Source organism: Microcaecilia unicolor, chromosome 7 (genome assembly GCF_901765095.1).
Source record: "Microcaecilia unicolor chromosome 7, aMicUni1.1, whole genome shotgun sequence".
NCBI classification, from domain to species: Eukaryota; Metazoa; Chordata; class Amphibia; order Gymnophiona; family Siphonopidae; genus Microcaecilia; species Microcaecilia unicolor.
Window position 1 is genome coordinate 40,932,599 of NC_044037.1, and position 17,606 is coordinate 40,950,204.

The following is a 17,606-nucleotide window of genomic DNA, read 5'->3' on the forward strand; positions in this document are numbered from 1 at the left end:
GGATAATCGAGACTGTACTGACTGTATCTACCCCATGGGAATTCTGGTGCTACCTTATTATGAATCTTGTATACTAATTGCAGATACGTAGCCTGGAAACACAGTATAGAAGGCATTACCAGGTGCCTAAAAGGTATCTAGCAAAGTTATTTCTAAATTACTAAATTTTAAAGCTGAACTTTGTACCGTCCTAGTGGAACATGCTTCTGTTACAACTGACTTGGGTTGTAGTGTTGCTCTGATGGTTTACTAGTCACACAGTCCCTAGTACAGGGGCAGCAGAATACCTTTTTGGTAGGAGGAGCCAAACAAACCAATCTCCAGCCCGGCCCTCAAGCTCTCTAGTTGCTGATGCTGTGTTCGGCAAAATATTGGTCAGGTCGTAGTCCCTGTGACCCACCACATGCTGCTTCCTATGCCCTAGTGTAATAATGACAATGTGCTTCATTTTAATAGTGGGAGGAAGGAAACCTATTTGGAAGGACAGCTTTACAACCAGCTTCTTATGCACTTGTGTCAGCTTATTGTGCATTTCTTTTAACCATAATTGTAGACCCCAAGGTCATTCTGGATGGGATTTTTATGGATAACAAAAGTTCCTATGACACCCCAATCAGAGCCCTCACAGTTTCACCAGACCTTACCTACTCACTCTGCCACTTCTTAGACTCACTCCTTTACCTTTTCCTCCCATGTGGTTCGCAAAATTAATTTCCTTGATCCGTGTGTGGTGCTCAGATCTGATGATATTTTAGAAGAGGATCTGCTGACTCCAGGGGCGGTCCAAAGCAATCTGCCGCTTGAGGTAGGGATGAAATGGAACCCCAGCCCCTAGCATTCCACATCCTGCCAACTCCTTCCCGCCCCCCTTAGCCATGGTCTAGCTTCTCACCCCCTCCCCCGAGCTTACCTTCTCTTTTTTTGTTGTTTCAAAAGTTGGAGGCGGCAGCGATCCCCATATGCTGCCCTGCCACCGGCACCGGCATCTCCTCTGAACTGTACCATGCCTCTGAGGAAACAGGAAATTATGTCAGAGGGGCGGCCTGTAGTACAGAGGCGACGCCGGTGCTGGCAGCAGGGCAGCATATGGGGATGACTGCCACCTCCGACTTTTGAAAAACAAAAAAAGAAGGTAGACTGTGGAAGGGAGTTGAGGAAGGAAGGGGAAAGATGCTACTCCATAATGAGTATACTTATAAGTACAGAACACAGTTGTCAAAAGGTAATCAGAGTTTATCTGATTAAAGGAGGAAATCGCCTCAAGAATAAGCCCCTCCCACAAATACAACATGGGGTAAAGGCTACAACTTCATCATCATGGGCGTTTCTATAAACCTCCTCTTTTTTTCTTTTAACATTTTTCTCTGAAAGTTATTTTTCTAAATGCTCAATAAAAAAGCCGCTCTGCCGAATTTACTATATAAAACTTTTTAACTTAACTTCGGCTGACTGCAGGCTTTCTCCTCCCAGACCGTGGTTTAACTGTGGTCAACGGTCCCGTTTCACATTCCGCTGCTTCAGGACCACAGCCATATAATCACCCGGTTCTCCGGTCACAAATCAATCCGTTCATTATTGCCGACGGTAGCATGAAGGGCCCTGCTACCGTCGGCAATAATGAACGGATTGATTTGTGACCGGAGAACCGGGTGATTATATGGCTGTGGTCCTGAAGCAGCGGAATGTGAAACGGGACCGTTGACCACAGTTAAACCACGGTCTGGGAGGAGAAAGCCTGCAGTCAGCCGAAGTTAAGTTAAAAAGTTTTATATAGTAAATTCGGCAGAGCGGCTTTTTTATTGAGCATTTAGAAAAATAACTTTCAGAGAAAAATGTTAAAAGAAAAAAAGAGGAGGTTTATAGAAACGCCCATGATGATGAAGTTGTAGCCTTTACCCCATGTTGTACTTGTGGGAGGGGCTTATTCTTGAGGCGATTTCCTCCTTTAATCAGATAAACTCTGACTTACTTTTTGACAACTGTGTTCTGTACTTATAAGTATAGTGAAGAAGAAGTGGAACCAGTCTCCCTGTGTATATATCTTTAGTTTGACTCCATAATGAGTGCCATTTGAGGTCCCCTTACTCAGTTGACCTGAGGGTAGGGCTGCCACAGATCCATTTCTAAATTGTGTTTTGGTACACTCATGGCAGGCTCAATGTGGCTTACATGGAGCAATGGAGGGTTAAGTGACTTGCCCAGAGTCACAAGGAGCTGCCTGTGCCTGAAGTGGGAATTGAACTCAGTTCCCCAGGACCAAAGTCCACCACCCTAACCACTAGGCCACTCCTCCACTCAAATATCTGCAGTAGTGCATGAGTATTTGCTGGCAAAGGCAGTGAGAGTGGCTATTTTACAAAGATATATGCTGAGAAACGGCAGGGATCTACAGTAGCAGCTTGCATGTGGAAGTGTCTGCACTTACACATGAAAGTGGTGGTTTCACAACTTGGGCATGTAAGTGGTACTGCTTCCATGTGCTGCTGCTCCGTTTTACAAACTCACATATGTACATATTATAAATTAAACATTAAGGCCACATTTTTAATAGCTTCATTTTGGAGCTGGAAATAAAGAATTTAGGATTATGGAGAATGACTCCCTTAATCCCTCGTGCAAAGCCTTGGCCGAAGCAAGCACTTTTTAAAAACCTATTTGTGGCTTTCAGCAAGTGTAAATCCAAAATGAGAATTTTCCCCCATACACATGTATTTCATTTTAAAATGGGAAATACATGCATAGATTTTAGTCCCACCCGAGCCATACCCAGACAGTTCCCCCTTGATGAGCATATCTACATGCAAATATCAGCTTTCTGAAATTGGCATTTATGCTATATTCTGAATATGTTTCTAAAATACTGGTCATATTCCAGAGATGCCAAGGGTGGCCCATTCCAAAGCTAGAGATAACCACCCCTATGCTGGAGAATGCTAAAGGTTTTTCTCATAAGCCCCAGCCATGTCTAAAACCAGCTCTGGCAGATGTACATTTTAAAAACTGGTATATTCTAATCAATTTTCTACCTTTTTTGTTTGCTCATTTTATTTTTCTAATTATGTTGGTTCCAGACTCTGCTTTCCTCTGCCTTCTCTTAATTCTCTTACCAGGGTCCCTTTGTCCATTGGCATGTCCTCTCTTTCCATGTCCACCATCCATCTTCCCTGTGTGTTGCTATCCACCCTGTCCAGTATTCCCCTGGGTCTCTGTTCCTATCCTCCCACCATGTTGAACATCCTCCTTCTCTGTGTCCATATTTTTGCCCTGTCCAGCATCACCCCTCTGTATCCCCATCCCTCCTCACATGTCTATCATCATCCCTCTGTGTCCCCGCCACCTGTCCAGCATCAGCCCTCTGTGTCTCTATCCCCCCACCTGTCTGAAATCCCCCTTCTATGTCTCTAACTCATGCCATGTCCAGCATCTCTCCCTTTCTCTTCCCTTCCTCCTGCCTTCCTCCTCTGGAATTCATCAAATGTCCCTCTGTCTCCTGTCCTTCACCAGTAGCTCTCAGTATGGGTCCAGTATATCTCCCTCTTCCTCCTCCCTCCACAGGCCCAAGCATCATTTCCTTCCCTCCCCCTCCCAATTCCAGTATCTCACACTCTTCTCCTGCAGGTCCTGCATCATTTAGCTCTCTCGCCCTTGCAGAATGGCACATTGCACTCACGTCCCATCCCCCCCCCCCCCGGTCTTCATCTCTCACTCACTTCTCTCCTCCCTCCCCCTAGCTTAGCATCTTTGATTCACTTTCCTCCTCCCTCCCCCATCGGTTTGTCATCTGTCACTCACTTCCCCTTCCCCTCCCCTGGTTTGGTATCTCATTACGTTTGGATACCAAGTTGTCAGCTGTCCATCATTTGGCAACTGGGATGTCGCAAGGATCAGTTTTTTTCAGTTACTTTATTTAATTTGCATCTTCAACCTTTGTGCTTTGTATTACAATCTTTAGGAGTTTCTTACAAGATTTATGCAGATGACATTCATTTTGTTTTGTTTTTTTTGCCTGTGACAGTGACAGATACTAATATGATTTCCCAATTGCATTTGATTTTTGAAGCAGTAATGGGTTGGTTAAAAAAGAAGACTGAAATAATGTGGGTTGTGTCAGATTATTCATTGGTGTTGCCTTGACAATTGGAGATACAGGATGTACCTCTTAAGATTGTAACGCAAATTAAGAATTTGGGAATCGTGTTAGATTCAGCCTTTATATTTAGAATGCAAGTCCAGGATTTGATTCGTTCTTTGTATTTTATGTTGAGAAGGTTGTCTCGATTGAAATCTCTTTTGTCTTGGCATGATTTTAAAGCAGTGTTGCGAACTAGGGTGTTTTGCTGCCTAGATTATTGCAATATTGTGTACCTTGGCCTGCCAAAGTATTCATTTCAAGCACTTCAGACAGTCATGAATTCTGCTGTGTGATTGCTGATGGGACTTTCCCATTCTGAGCATATTACTCCTTGTTTGAAGTGCTTGAAAATGGTTACCAGTACAATGGAGAATACTGTACAGGTTGTTGAGCATGGTTCATCAGGCTATTTACCAAGATTCAGCTCAATACTTAGAAACTGCTATGCATCGGTATACGCCATCTCGATCTTTGCGATCTGAGCTCTGGCATATACTTGTGATTCCAACATTACAGCATGTGCGTTTGGAACTTACAAAACTGGGAACTTATTCCATCCGAGATCCCATTGAATGGAACAGTTTGTCACTGCGGCTCAAATGTGAAACCAGTAAGTCAGCATTTCAGAAGCACCTAAGACACTTTCTTTTATTTAAAGCCTTTTGTACTTCTGAATGATGATGGATTTGTGATATGTTTTGATTTTTCTGTTTTCTGTATTTGTTTATTGTATTTTTTTGTTTTATTGTAGCCCGCCCTTATCCGAGTAATAAATCTAATCTAATCTCTCACTTGCTCCCCTCCCTCAAGCAGCATCTTTTAAACCTGCCCTCAATCCATGCCACAGTGGTGAAAACAGGCTGCTTGACAGTGGTCCTGCCCCTCTGGAAACAGGAAGTAGAATCAGAGGAGGCGGGGCTGGCAGAGGAAAGGCTTCCCAGACCACTCACAGGCAACCTTTCAGTGCTTCAGCTGCTACTGCTGCTAGCGAGGATCCAGAGCAAGTTTAAAGGACCCCAGGAGGAGGGAATAATTGAGAAATGACAAACTGGAGGAGGGGGAAGGAGGGAAGAAGTGGGTCAGAGATGCCAAACCCGGGGGGGGGGGGGAGGGAGGAGTCGGTGCTGGAAGAAAAGGCACAGGGCACTGTGGTGTGTGAGCTGCAGAAGGGCAGCAAATATGTGTGTCACATGCATAATGTGAATTGGCACATCTATTATTCTGCTGCATATGATTTATAACTTGTGTGATAAAGTAGATCATTTGCCCTGTCAGTATAAAGAAAGCCTAGAGTTAGACCCCTGTGTGAGAAGAGAAAACCCGGGTAAGGCATTCCATGGAAGGAAGGGGATTGCAGAGCCATGATAGCCACCAGCATACAGGCAGAAAGCCTGAAGGGCAAGGGGCAGGGCAAAGCAGTACCATACTTCCCCAGGCTCACAGTGCACTAAATAAGGGCCATGGTGGGGGGGGGGAGGGGATAGGAAGAGGAGTCTCAGCCTAGTGCTGCCTAGGAAAGACACTGACAACCAGTGGGTTCAGACCCACCCAGTAACAGCATACCTATGAAGTGGCTGGCAGGGATCCCCAAGCCCCACCAGCCGAAAACTCCCAACAAGTGTCCCTCCTGCATACCTTGTAAGTAGCAAATCTTCGCCTGCAGTGAGCAGTGACATACATACTGCTCGCACCGGCCCTACAGCCTTCCCTCTGATGTATTTCTGCCTAGGCAGAAACAGGAAGTTGCATCAGAGAGAAGGGTGTGGGGCCAACATGAGCAGTGTGTATTAGTTGGTGCTCGCTGCTGGTGAAAATCTGCTATTTAAAAGGTATACGGGAGAGGGGGGATGTTTGAGAGACCATATGGCATGCAGGCGAGAGGAGAGACCAAATCGCCTGTGGGACGGGGCAAGGTTCTTCTGCCCACCCATCTTGGGTCCAGGCCCACCCAAACTTGGGTGTCTGGCTACGCCTCTGCTGACAACCAAGGGAGGAAGAGGAATCCACCAGGTGCAGCCCCACACCAGAGACTGACAGCTGGATTGGATGGTAGAAAGAGGTGACCCCCCCACAGGGAGAGTATGGATATGGGTTTCTGAGAAGTATTTTTGTTTACACTGAAATAGTAAATAGACTGAGGAAAGTGTGGGAGGCCCATAGTGAAAGCGACTGTAGAGAGGGAGATTACTGTTGTTCAAGCCCTGAAAACTTCTTCCCAGAGCTTAAAGAGGAGAGCATATCATATGACTGCACTGCAAAATGTGTGCTGATAAGACTGCAACATAAACCATTTTCTTTTGGTTGTTTACTTGTAAGAGAAAACACAGCTCAGGCTGGAGGAGGGATGGGCTGAGCTCCAGGGAGCAGTGCTGCAGCTGCTGGAATCACTGGAAATGCTGAAATGGCTGCAAAATGGAAGAACTTTAAAAAGACAATTTCACATACTGTTATGCTTGCTTGAGCTAGGAAACTGCATGTGCCTTGGGTCAGCAATTAAGAGATACTATTAAATTTGGCAGTCTGGAATTTCATGAGGGAGGATTTTGCTTAGTACCTGAATAGGACTCTGGAGGCAAAACCCAAAACACGGAATGGAGTAGTGGAGGCAGGTTTTCTGTATTATTAACTTGAATTAAGAAACTGCTTACTCCCTGGAACAGAACTGTATTCCCTACAAATAATAGTGTTTCAGAAAATAAATATTATGAAATTTGTTTGATGTTGGGACACAGGAGATCTGAGGCTGAAACCAATTGCTGGCATGTATTAATGTCCAACGAAGACTGATCTATGAGCAGGAATACATCTTATGAACCAGTGGCTGCAGGGACCCCCCACTACTCACCGAACTTGCCACCTCAAATCTTAAAAAACATGACTCTGTGCTTTGTAGTGTGTTACCAAAGGGGCCGGCTCATTTGCTGTCATCAAGCTACTTTTGTGTCATCAGAATATGGAAAAAAGTAACTATTGAGTACTTTCCTGCTGACTGATCTCAGGAGCAACTGTCTTATGCCACTCCCTGATCACTATCAGTGAGGGGCAAGCAAGGCGTTCCTTTTACAGAGCTTAGATGTCCTTTCAAGGGCAGAATTTTGTTTCTCTCTAAGACTTCAAGGCTGTTTTCCAAGACTGATATAGGTCAGTCTTTGGCTAACTTCAAATTAAAGACTGGCTGACCGGAGAATCATTTAAGGCCAGTTGCTAGAGGCCCAACACAATTTGAAGATATGCTTTCCTCCAAGAATAAAAGCCTCATTTCTAAATTATATCACGTGTTATCTTTGTCTAATAATGAGGCCTAGAAAATAGCTTTGATAGCAGACTACTTGCTGGTGATTTGGAAACACAACAGGACACGCTGTTTGTACTGTTTTTTTTTTTTTTTCATTTCCTTTTTCCTTGTCCTGAAATGCAATTTGCAATTGTTCTTATTCGTAGAGATACAGACTAGCCCCTGACGCAGTCCTTTTGTGGGCAAAACACGGCCTGTGTCGGGCAACTGTCTTAAATACGGTATCTTCAATAAAATATTTTGGACAATATACTGATCTGCTTGCTCATTTTCCACGTTGGATTTAATAATGAGGCCTTACAGGGATTGAAATGCTTCTGGGAGGGTGATCTTGGTGCTGAGGAGAACCAGTTAATGTTGTTTGAGTGATGGAAGAAAAAGACCTTGATTGGCACAGTCACTGGTCTTATATCCTTGAACATCTGTATAAAATGAAGTGTTTGCCATGTTGCATTGAGTTAGCACAATTGTGAAGGACTGGGATATTTTTTTTTTCATATTTGGTGGTCCTGCTCGGTGATTATTATTATTATTATTTGGTCTGAAATCCTTTCTTGGAGTCACAGGATTACCAAATGTCAGATCCCTTGCAATCCCTTAACTTCTGTTACTGGGTTCTGGCCTGAAGAGACACAGGCATGGCATTGACAGAGGAATATATCTTGAAGACCCATTTATAGGTGGCTTTGAGGGTCGCCGTAACCCTCCATTTGCCAGAGGTTTCTGTTTCAAAGGATATCAATAGAAATCAAACAAAATAAAACATGGAAAAGAAAATAAGATACCTTTTTTTATTGGACATAACTTAATACATTTCTTGATTAGCTTTCGAAGGTTGCCCTTCTTCGTCAGATCGGAAATAAGCAAATGTGGACAAAGAGTGGACTAACACAGCTACCACACCTCTTTACTTAAGATGTTTCAAAGGAGAAACTTACCTTCATGATGAGGGACAAGTATGTAGAAATTATGGCTATTTTTGTAGAGGATATGAAAGAGATGATTTATGGCTGAGGGGTGTTATTCCCATATGGAGAATGATAATGAAGCCAGAGACACATGTAGGTCATATTATAATGCTTCTTATTTTGAACCCGAGTAGGTAAATTGTTTTGTTTTTATATTTTTACTCTTCACTTGTAGTTCTCTTTGGGGGTCTTTTACTAAAGTTTAGCTCGAGTTATCTGCGGCAGAGCCCATTTTATTCCTATGGGCCCTGCTGCAGATAATGTGAGCTAAGCTTTAGTAAAAGACTCCCTTTGTGTGTTTCCTTTCTTGTATGATATATGCATGTTGTGAACACTTGATTGAAAATACAAAACAAAAGTCTGCCTTCATGTTCATTTAGTCATAATTTAAGCTTCCTCTTGGTGCAAGCTACTTATAGTTAAGGACACGAGCAGTCTATATAAACTACCCCTGTAGAGGTTCAATTGGTATTTTATCATGATCAAATCTTTCATCCAGTAGTTAGATGTTACCATTCCAATCCCACAATGATTTGTTGGCAAAAAGAACAAGATTCCCAATACTGATGACTCAAAGACCTCGGCTCCATCTGTGTTGTTAACTACAACATAAGAGAATTGACTGCTTTGTCCTTACTGTTTGATCTACATGTAAAAGAAATTGAAGGTGTCTCCAAAAAGGTGTTTTTGAATAATATTTGCCACTCCCCGAATCTTTTGCAGAAAAATTGAATGTACACACAGTTCTATCCTGTACTTCACATTGTTTATACTGTAAAAAATAACTCCCATGCACTAAATGATGTTTTAATTGATGATAGGGGAAATCTATACACTAATATGAAGGCTTAAGAAACAGTTATTGAGGTGCAGTAAAAATTGGGCTTATACCGCACCTTAATTTCCCAAAGGAGTGACTAACCTGTGGTAGCTCAGTACTGCAGGTTAGTCACTTTTGCAGTATATGAAAAACACTGTTTGCAATCAACCTCATAAGCAGCATTATTCTCACTGCCCAAGAGCATCGAGCTGCGAAGCATTGGCCCAATACTCCCAGGCACTTCTTAAAGGGACTTGGCAAAGTGAAAGTGTGCTTCCCCTATTAGCCCTCCCAATCACAAGCTTCCCTTCCTGATGACTCTGCCCAATTCAAGCCCCCCCCCCTTGCCTGGAAGGACCCCCCAATCAGCAAATTCCCCTCCCCCCAGGCCTACTTGGCATATTCCCTAGTGTCTAGTGGGGTTAAGTCAAGAGTGATCCCTAGTTGCTTTTGCCCCAAGGATATTCCAAAATGTTGTGTGCAGTGTAATAGAATAATAAGTCTCTATGTAACCGGTTAAGTACCGCCTCTGCCCCTTGGATGCCCCCCCCCCCCCCCCGAGTACTTGGTTTTGGCTTGGGCGTTAACTAGGCATTTTCAGCAGCACTATCTGGTTAAAAATGCTTGGCTAGCCCCAGACAGGTGATTTAAACAGCCAGGAGTCTCTCTTGGCCTTTTTAATCATTTTTAATATCGGGCCCATTGTTTTTTGTTATTAACTCTATAGAATGATAAGTCATGCTCAACACTTTAGATTCATGCATAATAGACCCTGCTCCTTGGAGTTTCCAAGCTACTTAAGACAGACAAGCAAGACACACCGATAAAAATATGAATTAACACTATGGAGATGATAAAAGAAGGGAACCAGTGGCGTTCCTAGCCTGGATGACACCCGGGGTGGATCGCCGATGCGCCCCCCCCCCTGCGAAATGACACCTCCCCCCCTGGCGAAATGACACCCCCCCCCGGGTGCACGCCACTGGGGGGGGAGGTGCCGCGGCACGCGCCTGTCAGCTCCTGCAGCTCCCTCTGCCCCGGAACAGGAAGTAACCTGTTCCGGGGCAGAGGAAGCTGCAGCAAACGAGCAAAGTTAGCAAACTCGGAGCCGACAGGTGCGTGCCGCGGCGTGCACCCGGGGCGGACCGCCCCCCCCCCTTGGTACGCCACTGAAGGGAACCACATAGGTAGTGAGTAAGGTGAATATTTTAGAAGTGCTATTCGCCTTTTAGATGTATGTAAACTTCCATTTAGACATCTGTATTGCATAAATGTCGAAATACCAATTTTACAAAGCTAGAATATACACATCTAAAACTGAAAAACATGCATATGACAAGGCAAGGGTGTAGCTAGAACTTAATTTTGGAGGGCGTACAGGGGTAGACTGGTGGGACCAAGCATTTTCTCTCTCTCTCCTCCCCATCAGCTAAAGAGATTCACCATTGTAGCCCCTGCCCCTGCTGCCTAAGAAGTGAGGAAGCTGGCAGGTGCTCTAGCTTCTGACAAGGTCACTTCTGTGTATGCTCAGTTTAATGCATGAACTGAGCATGCATGAATGTGTCAGCATTAGTGGTTGGAACACTTCCTGCTGCTAAGGCAGCAATGGCTGAGGCTCCAGCAGTGAATCTCTTCGGCTAATGGCGCTTGAACATCCCTGCCAGCCATGCATCTGGTGCTGCAAGTTTGAAGGGGGCCTGAGCCCAAGGTGGGGGGAGGAAGGCCCCTGACACCCCCTCATGGGCTACACCACTGTGAAAAAGTGGGATTAGGGTGCAAAAAATGTATCTTGCACATTTCATATGATTAATTATAACCAAAGTGTTGTCTATTAAAATGTTTTTAATGTGTGTTTTGTTGACATTGTAAGTGGCATACCATGCTAGACTGTGGACTCTTATTTGAATGTTTTTTTAATTACTTTAATTGCTTATTGCCTATGTCCAGGTTATTCTTGCTCTACACTACCTTGGGTGAATTTCTTCAAAAATGTATTTGGGTAAACAAATCCTAATAAATACATGTTTGTTTGTTTTTTAAAGCCCATAGTGCCCTGAACCCCCGGAGCTTTTGACTCTACCTGTTCTTTAGTCTTCCCCTTCCTCTTCTCCATCAGTAAATACAAAGACAAAAAAAGAAGTCACACTTTATACATAACAACAGGAATTGCAAAAATGCTCCAAAGTTGCCCCTTTGGTCATGCGGACTGTGAAAAATTGCAGAAAGACCTTAGGAAATTGGAATGCTGGGCATCCAAATGCCAGATGAAATTAATTGTGGACAAATGCAAGCGATGCACATTGGGAAGAATAACCCAAATCATAGTTACCTGACGCTAGGGTCCATCTTGGGGGGTCAGCACTCAAGAAAAAGATCTAGGTGTTGTTGTACACAATACACTGAAATCTTTTCCCCAGTGTGCATTGGCAGCCCAAAAAGCAAACAGGATACTAGGAATTATAAAGAAAAGGATGATAAACAAGACCAAGAATACGATAATGCCTCTGTATCGCTCTATGGTGCTACCTCACCTTGAGTGTTGTGTTCAATTCTGGTTGCTGTATCTCAAAAAAGATATAGCGGAATTAGAAAAGGTTCAAAGAAGAGCAACCAAAATGATAAAGGGGATGGAACTCCTCTCGTATGAGCAAAGGCGACAAAGATTAGGGCTGTTCCGCTTAGAATAGAGATGGCTGAGAGGAGATATGATTGATGTGTATAAAATCCTGATTTTCTTTCAAAAGTACGAAGACTAGGGGACACTCAATGAAGTTATTATTATTAGCATTTGTATAGCGCTACCAGACGCACGCAGCGCTGAACACCTGATACAAAGAGACAGTCCCTGCTCAAAAGAGCTTACAATCTAAATAATACAGACAGACAAGACAGTTACGGGTGAGGGAAGTAATGGGTGAGAAGGGAGGAAGGGACAAGGGGAGGGCAATTGTGGCTAGGAGCTAAAAGCAGCAGTGAAAAGGTGGGTTTTCAGCATAGATTTGAAAACAGGTAGAGATGGAGCTAGATGTATAGGTCCAGGAAGTCTATTCCAGGAATAAGGTGCCGTGCGAGAAAAGGAGCGAAGCCTGGAGTTAGTAGTGGAGGAGAAGGAGGACGACAAGAGAGACTTGTCCAGTGAGCGGAGTTCACGGGGAGGAATGTAGGGAGAGATGAGAGCGGAGAGGTAATGGGGGCTGCAGAGTGGATGCATTTAAAGGTCAGTACGAGAAGTTTAAACTGAATGCAGAAGCGGACAGGGAGCCAGTGAAGTGACTTGAGGAGTGGGCTAGTGTGGGTATAACAATTCTGGCGGAAAACAAGTCGTGTCACAGAATTTTGGACAGATTGGAGAGGAGAGAGATGGCTGAGCGGAAGACCAGTGAGAAGTAAATTGCAATAGTCCAAGCGAGAGGCGACAAGGGTGTGGATAAGGGTTCTGGCAGCGTATTCAGAAAGGAAGGGGCAAATTTTGCTAATTTTGTAGATAAAGAAGCGACAGGTTTTGGTGATCTGTTGAATATGGGCAGAGAAGGAGAGAGAGGAATCAAAGATGACTTGAAGGTTATGAGACGAGGAGAAAGGGAGGATGTGAGAGCCATTAACAGAGATAGAGATAGAGAAAGAGGGAAGAGGGGAGGTGGGTTTAGGGGGGGAAATGAGAAGTTCTGTTTTGGTCATGTTGAGCTTTAGATGGCATTGAGATATCCAAGCAGCAATGTCTGACAAGCAGGCTGAGATTTTGTCCTGGATCGAGGTTGAGATTTCAGGGGTGGAGATGTAGATCTGAGAGTCATCAGCATAAAGATGGTACTGGAAGCCATGGGATGAAATCAGAGTACCAAGGGAAGAGGTATAGATGGAGAAGAGGAGGGGGTCCAAGGACAGAACCCTGAGGCACACCAACAAAAAGCGGGATGGAAGTTGAAGAGGATCCACCAGAGTGAACACTGAAAGAACGAAGCGAGAGGTAAGAGGAGAACTAGGAAAGAACAGGGCCCTGGAATCCAAGCAAGGACAGTGTATCCAGAAGTATAGTGTGGTCAACAGTGTTGAAAGCAGCAGATAGGTCAAGAAGGATAAGGATAGAATAGAGACCTCTGGATTTAGCCAGTAGTAGGTCATTAGTTACATGGAAATACTTTTAAAACAGGTAGGAGGAAATATTCTTTCACTCAGCAAATAGTTAAGCTCTGGAACTCTTTGCTGGAAGATGTGGTAACAGCGGTTAGCATATCTGGGTTTTAAAAAAGTTTAGACAAGTTCCTATAGGAAAAGTCCATAGTCTGCTATTGGGACAGACATGGGGAAGCCACTGCTTGCTCTGGGATTGATAGCATGAAATCTTGCTACTCTTTGCGATTCTGCCAGGTATTTGTGACCTGGATTGACTGCTATTGGAAACAAGATACTGGGCTAGATGGACCATTGGTCTGATCCAATATGGCTATTCTTATGTCTGTAGATTTTTAAAAAGTGTGTTTAATTGCAAAAGTGCATGTTTATTTTTCATCCTGCATAAACCGAAAGAACCAGGTGGATAGTGTTTGAATACGGCATGTTAAGCTACTAGAAGTACAATGGCCACATACAAATAAAAAAAACAAAAACAAAAGACAAGACATTTAATGATGGGCAGTTTAAAATCTGAATAAATGAAACAAAAAAATATGAAAAGGCAGGTTATCAGCATGCCTATTTTGCATGTATATTTTTGAAACCTAAATGTAAGCACGCGGTTTCCAGTCACATCCTCAAAGCTTCAACACCCCTCCCCCGCACCCCCCCCCCCCCCCCCCAAGATTATTTTTCTATAGCTTACAAATATGTACGTTTTCAAACTACTGGAATATTTGCAGGCAGCTGGGAATCTACTAATACAAATTCATTGTTCATTGTAAAATTAATAAAGTTTGAGATTTAAAAAAAAAATCTAATTTGACTATGTTGATTCTTCTTCTTTATTCTAAGAAGATTTATTGTCTGAAACCCAGAGATAGAAAGGCATTTTAGCTGGCTACAGAGGGAAAATGTAAGAATTAATTTAGCTTAACATCCAGCATGAAATCCCAGGAGTATGACTGAAACTAATATGCAAAATTACACTCTAGAACAGTCACCATACTGGTTAACACTGTTCTACGTGTATAACAGTCAGCAGCACATTATGTTACCTTCCGGTCTTCAAAACACACTTTCTTGGTGAAGTTAAATAGTAAGCACCATCTGAAAATATCCATGGCCAAAAATAATGAGCACTTCCATTCAAGTTTTAAGTGCTACGCTGTGAATGTTGAGAATGTAGTACATAAAATAATGTATCTCTTCCACTGAAATTAAATGCTATATAGATCCTGTCATCAAGTTTACTACTACAGCTAAACACAATCTTCTGGCCAGCGGGAAACAAATTAAAAAACCCAAGGAAATAGTCAAAGGGAACAGACACACCAATCAGAGACTGCCTAGAGTGACCAATCAGGAACTAGTTTACATCTCGAGTTTAGTTAACAGGTCTCTCTAGTTGTGCTGGGAGAAGCACACAGTCCTGTGTGGAATAAATACCCTTCTCTCTCCGGGAGGTGGCTCTTGCGAGCAGCATCTCCATTCGGCTCATCCTGACCTGCTAAGCCTTCTGGTGAAGGAAAACCTCTGCGTAGACTGAGAAGGCTGGAATACACCTTTCCACTCACTCCCAAAACCAGCAATTGGCGTGGCTGTATTCCAGTGCTTTTGCTGTGCAATTAAAAAGTAACTGAAGGACTGCAGAAAACAGACATCAAGGGAGTAAGTACTAGACTGTTCACTTCAGCTTTCTTTCTTTATTTTGGAAAAGAAGAGGAGAATCATTGTGCCTGCATTCTCTTTTCTCTGTCTCTGACACCCAGTTACAAGTGGCTTAGGTGCCTGAAAGACGAACTGCAGCTGCAGCTGCAGTGCAAGCTGACTAAATCCCAGAGAGGCTGCATTTTCACCTAAGTGAATAAACCAGGGTTGCAATGCAAAAGCTAAAATGCATTTCACAGCGGAGAGGAGGTGGACACAGGATCTTAGCTTAGCTGATAATAAGACGTAAAAAATGATCTGAAGCCTGACACCAGGTTATGTCAAGATTTACACATTGTTTTTTTTTTAAATCTTAAAGTCAAATGCAGATTTCTACTAAGGAAGAAGAAAATTCAGAGCAGAACATCCAAACTGTGGACTCTTAACAGGTATCAGAATTAGACAAGTTGCAGCCATCCTGAGGGGAAAAAAAAAAGATGTGATTCCCAGCCGTGAATGTGTGTCTACAGTGACTGGACCCAAACCATGCTGTGTTTTCATTTTGGAAAATCACCAAGAACCTTCTAGGATTGTCTGCTGCTTGATACAGAAGCTTTCCCCATAGCCTCATGTTCACTTTCCAGCCTTCAGCTTTGAAAAGTGAAGTTACACCAAGCAAGACTGTTGCACAGAGCATTTTTGACAACTAGTGCGTGCTGGCTCTTTGGTAAGGGACATTATCCATGGCTGCTGCCATCGCCAGCTCTCTGATCAGACAGAAGCGACAAGCCCGGGAACGGGAGAAATCCAATGCATGCAAATGTGCCAGCAGCCCCAGCAAAGGGAAAGGCAGCTCTGAGAAAAATAAACTCAGTGTCTTCTCCCGGGTCAAGCTCTTTGGCTCCAAGAAAAGGCGAAGGCGGCGACCAGGTTTGAAGACTTATTACAAAATATTAATTTTGTGCTGTCCGGTGTTCCGTGCAGCAAGTCGGATGTTCATTATTTTCATGAATTTTGTGCATTATATAAAAAAAAGTAATGTAATGGAAGTAGCCATTGGCATTTCTATTGTCAAAGCTGGAGAAATAAATATGGTAGCTGTGAAATAGTAAAAACAATTGGCCTGAACTTCTGCTTAGTTTTGTGGTAGGGGAAGCTGTTCCTTTTGCTGTTGTAAGGAAACAGTTAAAACTGGGAATTCCAGCCGGTATTCTCTTAAAAAAATAAAAAACCTGACTGTTATCATCATACCTCTAAACACATTACCAACCACTCCAATATAATTCTACACTCCATCACCAAGAGAGATTTTGTATTTCCCTTAGAATTGCAGTTTTTTTAAAACCCAATCCCGTGTGCTGTGCAAGAAAACAAGGGTTCTGTGTCTTTCAATTCGCTGATGAATAATATAAGTTTTACATCCTTCTGGTGTGCTTATTAAACCTTTCTGGCACTGCACTAAGTAGACTTAATAAATATGTCTTTCTATAATAATGGAACGTGGATAAGGTAAAAACCCACTTCTTTTGTTTCTTTGGCTGAGTAAGGTCCCCACATAGAAACTTATATTCAGTGATTGGTTTCTAATAATCCCATTCTGTTTCATTTAATTCAGCTGGATGCTCACAAGCAAAGACCAGTAGAAATCATTCTTGGCACAAGCCCGCGTAGATTAATTGTTCAGTGGTAATAATGATCTTGCTCATTATAATGAGGATTTCGTCAAGGCTTTATGGAAACAGATTGTTTTCAAGTGATTGATGACAGCCCAGTGTAGGTCATTACACACATGAGGTAATTCTAAAATGAAGGTGCCAACATTTAGTTACTGAGAGCATTCATAAATGACCAGAATAGTGGTGTATATATGTGAAGATATGCGCAAAAATGCCAATATTCTATCTATACACTATTCTATACAATGGTGCAATAGGAGGACATTTTTTTTCAGTCAACGAATGCTTACACTCTGGGACTTATTACCAGAGAGCACATCAGGGTTTTAAAAAAGGTTTGGGCAAGTTCCTTGAGGAAAAGTCCATAGTCTGCTATTGAGATAGAAATGGGGAAGCCACTGCTGTCCCTGGGATTGGTAACATGGAATATTGCTACTCTTTTGGATTCCGGAATAACAATATAAGAATAGCCAAACTGGGTCAAACTGATGGTCCATCTAGCCCAGTATTCTTCTTCCAACAGTGACCAATTCAGGTCACAAGTACCTGGCAGAAACCCAGTTTCTACTCTTCGGGATTCCAGAATCTTGCTACTCGTTGGGTTTCTGCCAGGTACTTGTGACCTGAATTGGTCACTGTTGGAAGAAGAATACTGGGCTAGATGGACCATCAGTCTGACCCAGTATGGTTATTCTTATGTTCTTATGCGCTTAAATGCAATAGTGAATAGATTGACGTTGGGCATACACATGGGCAGAGTCTGGGTGGAGTAAGGATGGGGTGAACAGGTACATTAAAATACTGTAATTTACACCAACTTTTCATTGGCTTAAATGGACGAATGTAGATTTACGCACATGAACTATGGCTAAACATATTCTAAATCCCATGTGTAGATTTATGCATGGTATTTAGAATACGTTTAGCCGTAATTACCTAGCACGCGTTAATT

The 17,606-nt window shown here is 43.1% G+C and overlaps 1 protein-coding gene across 4 annotated transcripts in view; it reads left to right on the forward strand.

Moving 5' to 3' along the window:
* FGF13 (fibroblast growth factor 13) overlaps positions 1 to 17,606 on the forward strand; it is a 571,318-nt gene that overhangs the window by 376,030 nt on the left and 177,682 nt on the right. Inside the window, exons 1-2 of one of the 4 annotated variants that reach the window (XM_030209845.1) lie at positions 14,816 to 14,999; positions 15,358 to 15,908. The exons of the other annotated variants lie outside the window; for them this stretch is intronic. Coding sequence (XP_030065705.1) covers positions 15,722 to 15,908 — 187 coding nt within the window. The 5' untranslated portion in view covers positions 14,816 to 14,999; positions 15,358 to 15,721. Of the gene's footprint in view, positions 1 to 14,815; positions 15,000 to 15,357; positions 15,909 to 17,606 lie in introns of those variants that run through there. 4 annotated transcript variants of the gene reach the window in all.